Source organism: Microtus oregoni, unplaced genomic scaffold (genome assembly GCF_018167655.1).
Source record: "Microtus oregoni isolate MIOR12 unplaced genomic scaffold, Mior012 000005F_ref0000423, whole genome shotgun sequence".
NCBI classification, from domain to species: Eukaryota; Metazoa; Chordata; class Mammalia; order Rodentia; family Cricetidae; genus Microtus; species Microtus oregoni.
Window position 1 is genome coordinate 35,888,480 of NW_024543064.1, and position 11,439 is coordinate 35,899,918.

Below are 11,439 nucleotides of genomic sequence, written 5' to 3' on the forward strand. Positions count from 1 at the left end.
ACGCACACATACACACCTAGCGAGGAATCAGCCCATAGCAGTCCAGCTTATGGCAGACTATGCCAGACCCCAGTCTTCCCTACTTCTGGAAGTCCTTGTTTATCTTTCCTTCTCATTCTTGTGTGTGCTTGTGGTGGTGGTGTTCTTGTGCCATAGCATGCATGTGGAGGTAAGAGTGTACCTCACGAGAGCAGTTCTCTCCTTCCACCACCAGAGAATGAACTCAGGTCATCAGGCTTGGTGGTAAGCACCCTTACCCACTAAACAATCTCACTGACTACTGGCATTTCCACTGTGGCAAATCAAAGCCAACAAAACAACTGGATTGACAATTCCAGTTTTACTGCTTTACTCGGCTGGCTACTATATGCAGTTTGGGCTCCAGGAAAATCTTCCTCAATGATAGGAAGCTGACCCCCAACAGTCCAGGCATATGGAGTCACATCACCTGAAAGCACTATTTTTAGGGGCTAGCACTAACAAATGCTTGGCAAATATTTAAGTGACTATCAGGTCTACTCTATGTCTCACATTTTACAAACAAAGAGATCCATGGCAAGCCCAGCTAAGGTATAAGTTACCTTGGTTTCCTGTAAATACAGAATAGCTGCAGAAAGGAATCTCCAGAGGGCAGAGCTGAGCAATGTATGAAATGTAAACACATAATCACTGTGTGATCAAAGCAAGGTGTGGCACAAGCCTAGGTCAACTAATCATTGAGAACTGACGGGGCAGAAAGGTTTGTCAGTGTCACGGACAGTTCAACACGGTTTCCAAGTTATGATTATTATTTACATACAAAGAAAATACAGGCATAAAAATATCTGCGATATTGCAAAAACAATAAAACACACTGAGAAACTCTACAGAATGATTCAAAGTACATATAGGTCAGGATGATTCTGGCAAAGGATTGTGGGCTTAGCCAATCGCATCCCTAAACCAGAAATTCAGAAGGAAATCAAAGTGGATATTAAAACATTTAAAAAAGCATCATCATGAGAGACACCAATAACACTCCAAGGAGTAACTGTCCCTAGGTCAAGTTCAAAGCTCAAATGGCTGTCAGTCAAGAGAAGCCGAGTGAAGGAAAGCAGGAGGATGTGATTTCTAGGCTTAATATGGCTTTCCCAGGCTTAGGAGGCAAAGTAAGGGCTCAAATTCTGGTTCTGGAGCCAGAGTTCTTTGAGGAGCTTGTGGTCAGTTTCCTGGTGTGCCTACTGCTATTGAGGTCTGATGGAGGAAGGTCATTGGCTAATAAAGGAACTGCCTTGGCCCATTTTATTGGTTAGAAGATAGGTGGAGTAAACAGAACAGGATACTGGGAGGAAGAGGAAGTGAGCTCAGAGTCTCCACAGCGCTCCTCTCTAGAGCAGACACCTGAGAGAGACGCCATGCCCCGCTCCTGGGCAGACACACGCCATGAAGCTCCGACCCAGGATGGACATAGGCTAGAATCTCCCCGGTAAGCGCACCTTGGGGTGCTACATACAGATGATTAGAAATGGGCTAAATTAATATGTGAGAATTAGCCTAGAAGAGAATGGGCCAAGCAGTGTTTAAAAGAATACAGTGTCCGTGTAATTATTTCGGGGCATAAGCTAGCCGGGCAGGCGGCTGGGGTGTTGGGGACGCAGCCCCGCCGCCGCCCCATTACTACAGAGGTCTGTGATTAAGCTGAAACTCGTTCCTTAGCTTAGAAAATCAACTCTTGAAATCTAGAACCAAAAATCAGACTGTTGTTAAAAGGAGAAAATTTGTTAAGTTAAACCTGGTTTAAACCACTCCGCAAACACAGAAAAAGCAGTTTGTATATATAAAACTGGACTTCATCATTAGAACATAGGACGTTTTCTAACGTGAAAAGTATCTTAACCAAAAACCTCATTCATGAGACAAATACATGTCTCATTCATGAGTTGTGTTGTACTCAAGGTAAGGACCGTTATGATTACTGTACTTTTTTGTGAATGTGTAATGCACTTCAAAGGATCAAAAGAGTTTCCTAAAACTTTAAAAAGGTGACATGCATGGTATCTGAAGTTTTTTCCCTTTGTAACAGATGTCATAAACAAGCATCCTATGGGAAGAAGTCTACTGGCTAACTATTCGTTTTTGCTTTGTGCTTGAATACCACACACACACACACACACACACACACACACACACACAATCAGCTTTTCCAACATCTACTGAACTTTTCATAGACTACTGATCCAAGCTGTACAGAAGGGATTTGTGGGCCCTTTTTTGACATTCGTGAAGCTTTCATAGGCCCCAGAAGAGTAATGTAGTAAGCAGGCTATACATATGGATTTGGGCATAAAGGGCAAGAGGACCTGGTAAACACTAAATTGCTAAACAAGCTACTTAATTGTTCTAAGCTTGTTTGTTTTTTTTTTTTTTCCCAAGACAGGGCTTTTCTGTGTAGCCTTGGCTATCCTGGAACTTCTTTAGTAGACTAGGCTGGCCTTGAATTCACAGTGATCTGCCTGCCTCTGCCTCCCAAGTGCTCTGGGATTAAAGGTGTGCACCACCATGCCCAGTTATTTTTTTTTAACTTTTTATTGCATATTCATTCATTCATTCATTCACTTAGTGTGCATATGTGGGTGGGTTGATGCGTACATGCCATTCATTCATTCACTTAGTGTGTGTATGTGGGTGGGAGGATGAGTACATGCCAGTGTGTCTGCGGAAGTCAGAGGACAACTTGCAAGAGTCAGTGCTCTCCTTCCAGCACACATGATCCCTGAGACTGAACTCAGGTGATTAGGTTCAGTAGCAAGTGCCTACACCTGTGGAGCCATCTTACCTACCCAGCTTCTATTTTTTTCTTTTTTCCTTTTAGAACACAAACAATAATACTCATCTTTACCAGCATGTGTATGGAGATAGATAGATAGATAGATAGATAGATAGATAGATAGCATGCAAAAACAATGCCCACATCAGAGGACTGTTTAGGGGGATGGTTCACTTGTGACTTGGCACAAGCAGACAGTCCACAAATGGTGGCTCTCACAGTGACTGCTGTCCAGTCCCATGTTCTTACACAGTGTTTCGAAAGAGGAAGTCATCTGACAGATGCTTCCACATTTCAGTCAACAGGTCCTGTGAGGTAGAAGGAAACAGCTCAGTGTTTCATCAGCCGCACCATAATGGGAGCTCAGGCTATAGGTGGGGTCTAAACAAGGCTCTGGGCTCCTGGTCTACAGGTCTTCTTCCTCTTTGCACTGAGTTGACTACAATGTCGTAATTTCAGACTCTGGATGGCACATAGCATGGAATTTGTTCACAGATTGAAAAACAAATAAGTGTTACTACAGTTGAGCTGACAGTTCAGGAAGTCTATAGAAGAAAATGGGTGATTGCCTCCCAGAATGGGCAAATTCCTCACTCAGCATGGACCAATTTTTGCTAAAACTTGAAAACCACTTGGCCACTTACTTGTTCTAAATTTTTCCTTGAGGGCATCCAGATCCTCCTTGAGAGCCACCTGCATCCACACCAAGCCGACACAGGCCACAACACAGGCCGCGAGGATGACAAAAGCACAGAGGGGATAGCAGATCTTGCAGCATCGTAAGTAGTCTCCCCTGCCACCAGAATACATTCAGCGTGAGCGAGAACGCCGTGGTGAGACCAGCTTTACTGGCGGCAGTATGTGTTGCCATGTGACTATCTTCTCTATCGAGTAACCGGGAGATTTACCAGGGGACACAGGATGATACATTCATATCTAATAGCAGGAGGTTGAAAATGACTGAATAATATGACCTATGGAAAGTCTTATTGGGTACAAAGGTTTCAAACCACACAGGGAACAAGGAGTTCCCATGGCTCATGGGAAGTATCTGTGGGCTCTGGATCACGGCTGTCAATTCTGGAGGGAGGTCTTTGGTATTGAACTCAGTCTGGAAAGTCTGAAAAGGCCTGGGAGGTTGAGGTAGAAGGATTGCACGTTCTATGAGAGCTTGAGCAAGTTAGTAAAATCCTGCTTTATAAAACTGTGGGGGGAGTTTGCTTGGTGGTAGAGAATGTACTTTTCTACTACACATGAGAACCTAGTTCAGTCCTTAGTACTAAGGAAAAGAAAGATGCTGGGTGGTGGTGGTGCATGCTTTTAATCCCAGCACTTGGGAGGCAGAGGCAGGTGGATCTCTGAGTTCAAGGCCAGCCTGGTCCATGGAGCTAGTTCTAGGACAGCCAGAACTGTAGGGTTGTTACACGTATTACACTGAGAAACCCTGCCTTGAGAAAACAAAACAAAACAAAGAGAGGATGGAAAGAAGGGTAAAAATGAGTGTCTATGTAATTCTATTCTTGCACTGTAATTTGCCTATCTCTTTCTCGAATACGTGCACATTTACCCCAGGACACCTTGTTTCATTTATTAAAACTTCATAAACTTTTGACCAAATTTTACAGCAAATGGAAGGAAGGAAACAAGACCTGTTGGGTTAAGTGGATACCTGATATTCTTTAGGCTGCTGCCTTAGGAAGACAGAAATAGAAACATGCTAGATTTCACACCAAACTTCTCCTAGCCTTCAGGCCTAAACTAACCCCACAGGGTATCAGATGACCTTCACAACACAACACAAACCCAACAGTCCTTAACTACTCTCTGACAAAGGTAAGGAAATCAAAGTCTTAACAAAAAGACACAGCGATTATGAAAAAAGACAGAGATTTGAACACACTAAAAGACCAGAACCTTTTGGCTCCCAGGCCCTCTGCCTAACATTTGTTTCCATATCCCAACAGAACCCCCTTTTCTTTCAGTCTGGTCTCTGACAGGAGCCCAAACACTGGGGTTTCCTTTAGCTGTCTCACAAGCCCCAAATCCTCAAAGCTCATCTGTTTAGTGGTTGGTTTGGGGAAACACTGCCTTTTGTTTTTCTGGTACCCTCACCCTCCATACTTGCAAGGTTCACACTGTCTACAGTATGCCCCTCACCATATTCTCCCATCACCAATAAATATCAAACTCATTAAGAAAATACGAAATAATTATCGGTCTTAAGATCCCTTGACCTACTTTTTAAAAGTGCCTCACCTCCAGGGCCTCTCTTCCCTGTCCATTAGTAACCTTTTACTCCTTCTTGGGCTACAGGGCCCATTCCCCAAGTTCACACTTCCACCCTGGATTTGGAGATCTTGCGAGACATTAGATTTGAACTTGCCTTCTCCAACACCTTTTCTCCCTTACCGCTTTCCCAAGGACGCTCCTCTCCTCATCCATTTGCCCAGCTTAGTGTAGGAGGCCTTTTGCCCATCTCAGCCTTCACCAACCACCCTTCCACTCACTTGACAAAACGCGAGCGATTTCCAATCGCTCCGAACTCCTCTTCTTCCTCCGAGCTGGTCTCCGACTCTGAGTCAGGGGGTTCCGTGCGAAGCAGGCGGTGGCTGCTTGGGCCTTTCTTGGGCTTCTTTCTCCGACTGTCACCAGCCAGGCCGATCAGCGCATTGAGCTCTTTGCGTTTTTTCATCTTTTTGTGCGGGGTGAGTGGAGCGCCCACTCCTGAGCTGCCAGGTTCGTACCCGACGCCCAACTCTCTCGCTGCCTTGGAACTGCCTTCCAGGGTTGGAAATCTTGGGCCAGAGCCCCCTGATCACTCCCACCCAGAGGTGGGACTGACCAGATCTACTGGGGTCTGGAGAATGGAGCCCAGAAGAAACTGGACAGTGATGAATTGGGGGGGGGGGAGGGGGGAAGTTACATAGAGATGGCCAAGGAACTGGTGGTCAAACGGATAAATTCCTGACGAAAGGAAAATAAAACAACCCGCTGAGTCAAGAACAAGACTCTTAGCCCTGTAGGCAGCCAGTATTTCTAGGAGTACTCCAGAAGCTGAGAAAAGATACACAAAACTAAGGTACTCTGGCTCTCTGGGACAAGATTTCCAAGGCAGAGAGAAAATAAACTTGTTCTCGAATGGGAGGACAGAAGACTTTGCAGAGCAGGCAGTGGGTACTCGCTAATCCGTGGCTGGAGAGGTGGCGACAGGAGGACACTGCCACTGCCTGGGCGCCTAAAAAACTCCCAGGCCAGGAAGCCGGCTGGGATTAGGGATGATCACCTTTCTGTGACTTCTGTCCTGAGTTTGAAAGACCGGCGAAAGAGGAGCCGGAGCCTGGGTAAACTCCAGCCCTGCTGCCGGGCCTTGAGGGGCGCGGTGTTGAGGGGAGACCACCGCTCGGCCAGCCTGGAGTGCTCCGAGGGTGCGGTGTTCCCCCGCCGGCGACTTCCGCAACTCACACACGCCGCGGCCAGCCCAGCCGCACCTCCGGCCCCTGCTCCGGCCGCGGCTGCTCTGGACGCGCAGGCGGTGGCGGCGGCGGCGGCCGCAGGCTGCAGACCCGGGCCATCGCTCCAGCCCCAGCTCACTTCCCCTTTGGCAGCGGCCCCGGGCACAGCCTCCCAGTAAACCGCACCCCCATTGGGCGCTCCTGGTGACGTCAATCCGGAGGGCGAGAACGGTGCTGGGGAGGTGGAGAGTTAAAGGGGCCGCGGCTCTGGCCCGGGTTGGGTCTGGTGTCAGGTCGGATAGATCCCGCCCCCTGGACCCGGGACCGCGGGAGTCTGCAGCTCCTTCAGCGGAGGCGAGGCGGAGTTTTGCCTGCCGAGGGGCAGGGACAGGGACAGACTCCCGACGCTCTGTCAGCTGAAAAGTTCTTCAGAGGCTCCACCCCTCTTAGGCTGTCTAGGCTTGCAGTTTTAATGGCCCAGCTGAATAATTCATCCATCCGTTCATGCATCTATCAATAAATGTTTATTGAGAGTGACATTTCAAGCCTGTTCTAGTTCTGGGGATGCTGCAATAGACAGAATAACCAACGTCTTTGTGTTCCTTGTATTTTATTTTAGCAAATAAAACACAGACTACTAGTAAAGTTAGAATACCAGATAAACAGCGATTTTTTTTTGTTTTGTTTTTTGTTTTTTCGAGACAGGGTTTCTCTGTGGATTTGGAGCTTGTCCTGGAACTCCCTTTGTAGACCAGGCTGGTCTCGAACTCACAGAGATCCGCCTGCCTCTGCCTCCCGAGTGCTGGGATTAAAGGCGTACGCCACCAGCGCCCGGCTGTTTTTTTTTTTTTTTTTGAGAGAGGCTTTCTACATAGTCCGGGCTGTTTTAGAACTAGCTGTATAGTCCAGGCCAGCCTTAAATTTGCAGAAATCTGTTTGCCTTCGCCTCTTGAGTGCTGGCTGGGATTAAAGGTGTGCATTGCCATGCCTGGATTAGCTATTTTTAAATTATAAGAGCCCTCCAATATCTATGACAACCTCATTTTAAAAAATAATTGATCTGGGCGGTGGTGGCACACACACCCTTTAATCTCAGCACTTTAACTTTGACAAAGTTATGTAATTTATTTACTAATATCTCATTAAGAAAGACATAGAGGCTATGGTGCTGGCTTGAAACCAGTTTTAGGGGGTTCGAATCCTTCCTTTCTTATTTTACTTTAACGAAGGTTGGCTCTTCAAATGTATGATATGGTGGGGGACAACCGTGAAGTCATTCTAAATTTGTGGAAGCGTGTTCCACATTAAGTACTTCTCATTTAGAAGCAAAGGCTTCTCAAATTATGAAAATTACAATTAGAACTGCTGTTAGTGAGATAAAGGATCCTATAGATGAGACTGTATTTCATGTTGTGTAAGCATCTGGGTAGTCGGAATAACGTCGTGGTATGCCTGATAGACCAAGGAAATGTTGTGGGAAAAATGTCATGTTTACCCCTACGAATATAATGGTGAAGTGGGTTTTAGCTCACATATCATCTAGTGTATACCCTGTAAATAGTGGGAATCAGTGTACAAATCTGGCCATAATAGCAAAGACAGCACCTATGGAAAGAACATAGTGGAAGTGAGCAACTACATAATATGTGTTGTGAAGGACAATGTCTAGGGAAGAGTTGGATAACACAATACCTGTCAGCCCTCCTACTGTAAATAGGAAAATAAATCCTAGCGCTCATAGAATTGCAGGGGATCATTTGATATTACCCCCATGTAGGGTTGCTAATCAGCTAAAGACTTTTATTCCTGTTGGGATGGCAATAATTATTGTGGCCGATGTAAAGTAAGCTCGTGTGCCTACGTCAAGTCCTACTGTGAATATATGGTGGGCTTAGATGATAAATCCTAGGAACCCGATAGATATCATAGCTCAGACCATACCCATGTATCCGAATGATTCTTTTTTATCTGAGTAGTAGGTTACGATATGGGAGATGATACCAAAGCCAGGGAGAATAAGAATATATACCTCTGGGTGTCCAAAGAATCAGAACAGGTGTTGGTAGAGGATGGGGTCACCCCCTCCAGCTGGGTCGAAGAAAGTGGTATTCAGATTACGGTCTGTAAGAAGTATTGTAATTCCTGCGGCTAGAACAGGGAGGGAAAGGAGCAGAAGGACAGCAGTGATTAGGACTGATCAGACAAATAAGGGGGTTTGATATTGTGTTATAGCTGGTGGTTTCATATTGATGATTGTAGTAATGAAGTTACTTGCCCCAAGGATTGAGGACACACCTGCTAAGTGTAATGAAAAAATGGTTAGGTCAACTGATGCCCCAGCATGTGCTAAATTGCCAGCTAATGGAGGGTAAACAGTTCAGCCTGTTCCTGCTCCGGCTTCTACTATTGATGATGCCAGTAAGAGGAGAAACGATGGGGGTAAAAGTCAGAAACTTATATTATTTATTCGGGGAAATGCTATATCTGGTGCTCCGATTATAAGTGGGACAAGTCAGTTGCCGAAGCCACCAATTATCATTGGCATAACTATGAAGAAGATTATTACGAACGCGTGGGCTGTGACAATTACGTTATAGATTTGGCCATCGCCTAATAGGGCGCCTGGTTGACCAAGTTCTGCTCGAATTAGGATGCTAAGGGCTGTCCCTACTATCCCTGCTCAGACCCCAAATAGTAGGTATAGGGTCCCGATGTCTTTATGATTGGTAGAGAATAATCAGTGGTTAATGAACATAGGTAAATGGCTGAGTAAAGCATTAGACTGTAAATCTAAGCACAGAGGATAAAGCCTCTTTTTACCAAGCCTTAAGGTGATAATCACATCGAATTGCAAATTCGAAGGTGTAGAGAACTGAATCTACCAAGGCTTCTCCTGCCCCCTTCCTGATAGGCGGGAGAAGTAGATTGAACCCATATTAGGGTGTTTAGCTGTTAACTAAAAGTTTATAGATTTGAGTCCTATCAATCTAGTAGAGGATTTAGCTTAATTAAAGCAATTGATTTGCACTCATTAGATATAAGATGTAGTCTTGCAGTCCTTATCAGAAGTTAAACTTTGTGGGTTTGCTTAGTGCTTTGAAGGCTCTGGGACTAACTATCCTAAACTTCTGCTATAGAAGTAAGGGAGATAGGGGAAGTATCAGTGTGCTAATGATTATTATTGGTGATAACATGTTGTTGCTTTTTGTATGGTCTTGGTGAATATATATTTTGGAGTTGTTATTGCTTGGGAAGGTGGTTAGTGAGGTTGAATAAATTAGTCATGTGTAAAAGAATAGATTGATTAGGGTGGCTATTGCTATTAATGTGGCTAAAGATAAGTTATTGTTTTAATGAGTTCAGTGATAATAGCTCATTTAGGTAGAAATCCTGTGAGCGGTGGCAGTCCTCCCGTTGATAATAAAATTAATGAGATTATAGGTAGGGCTATTGGTATTTTATTTCATATGAGTGACATGGAAGTGACTGATGTAAATGAGTGGGCGTGGAAGATAAGAAATATGGGGACAGTTATAATGATGTAGATTAGGAGATTTAGGGTTGTTAGTGATGGGTTGTACGGTAAAATAGAGACTATTCATCCTATGTGGGCGATGGATGAGTAGGCTAGGATTTTTCGTGTTTGTGTCTGGTTAAGTCCATTTCATGCTCCAATCAATACTGAAATAATGGCTGATAAAATCAGTAGATTAGGGTTAACTAGTTCATAGAATTGGAACAGGATGGATAGTGGGGCGATTTTTTGTCATGGAAGAAGAATAAGTCCTACGTTAAGTTTGATATCCTGTGTGACTTCTGGAAGTCATGAGTGAAGGGGGCTAACCCTAGCTTGATTGCTAGGGAGATAAAAGTTATTGTTATGATAGTGTTGTTGGTTTTGGGTTGGAATGTCCATAGTCCTAGTTGGTTTCGGGTTGGAATGTCCATAGTCCTAGCTGTTTGAAGTTTATAAGGATGGAGAGGAGGAGGATTATTGAGGCAGTTGCTTGTGTGAGGAAGTATTTAGTCTCTGCTTCAGTGGAGCGGGGGTTGGAGTTGTTGATTATGAGTGGAATAAGGGCTAGCAAGTTTATCTCTAGCCCAATTCATATAACAAATAGATTGGAGCTCGATATGGTAATTATTGGCCCTGTTATGATAGTTAAGTAAATAATTGTAAGTGTGATTGGATTGATTAGTACGGGAAGGGTTTAAACCAACATTTCCGGGGTATGGGCCCGATAGCTCTATTAGCTGACCTTACTTTTAGAATGGGGTGTAATGGGTAGCACGGAGAATTTTGGATTCTCAAGGATAGGTTCAATTCCTATTGTTCTAGAAATAAGAGGGTTTAAACCTCTATGATTTACTCTATCAAAGTAACTCTTTTTTCAGACATATTTCTAGGTGTAGGGTAGAATACTTGCTATGAAAATTGGGGTGGAGATATGTCATATGCAGAAAGCTAGAGTTAAGGGTAGGAAGTTTTTTCATAGGAGGTGCATTAGTTGGTCGTATCGGAATCGTGGATAGGAGGCTCGGATTCATAGGAAAAGGGTTGTTAATACTAGGGTTTTTAATATGAAGTTTATGGTGTAGAGTTCTGGGTTGACAAAATCATGGAATGGGCCTATAATACAATTGTTGAAAGGGCATTCATTAGGATAATATTTATGTACTCGGCTATGAAAAATAGGGCGAAAGGTCCGGCGGCAGAGGAAGGCCGATCTCTGGGTTCAAGGCTAGCCTGGTCTACAGAGTGAGTTCTGGGACAGCCAGGACTAACATAGAGAAACCCTGTCTCGAATAAAAAATCAATAAGCAATTCTTTTTTATTTATTTATGCATTTATCTGAAATTCAAGTTCAATATTTTATCTGCCTATTCACTCCAGCTTGTATTCCAGCATGAAACAACAGTAGGCACGCACATTACATGTTAGAAGTCAGCGAGTGTGATGAGGGAAACGGAAAAGGAGTGCTTTTTATTTATTTTTTAATAAAGGGCTCTTTGGGCAGAGGTCCTCAGGAAGCGAGAGAGTGAGCAATACAGTGGTTTCAGGAAGGCACAATCAGAAAGATATGGTTCAAGGCCAGCCTGATCTACAAGAGCTAGTTCCAGGACAGGCTCCAAAGCTACAGAGAAACCCTGTCTCGAAAAAAACAAAAACGAAAACAAAGC

General features: G+C 44.4%; 1 protein-coding gene across 1 annotated transcript in view; it reads right to left on the reverse strand.

Annotated features, from left to right (window-relative positions):
• The window catches only part of Efcab14 (EF-hand calcium binding domain 14), a 42,095-nt gene extending 35,679 nt beyond the window's left edge, over positions 1-6,416 (reverse strand). Inside the window, exons 1-2 of the mRNA XM_041651931.1 lie at positions 5,314-6,416; positions 3,451-3,599 (exon numbers count right to left, since the gene is read on the reverse strand). Of these exons, the coding sequence (XP_041507865.1) occupies positions 3,451-3,599; positions 5,314-5,498 (334 nt within the window). The 5' untranslated portion in view covers positions 5,499-6,416. The remainder of the gene's footprint in view (positions 1-3,450; positions 3,600-5,313) is intronic.
• Between the last annotated feature and the right edge of the window lie 5,023 nt (positions 6,417-11,439).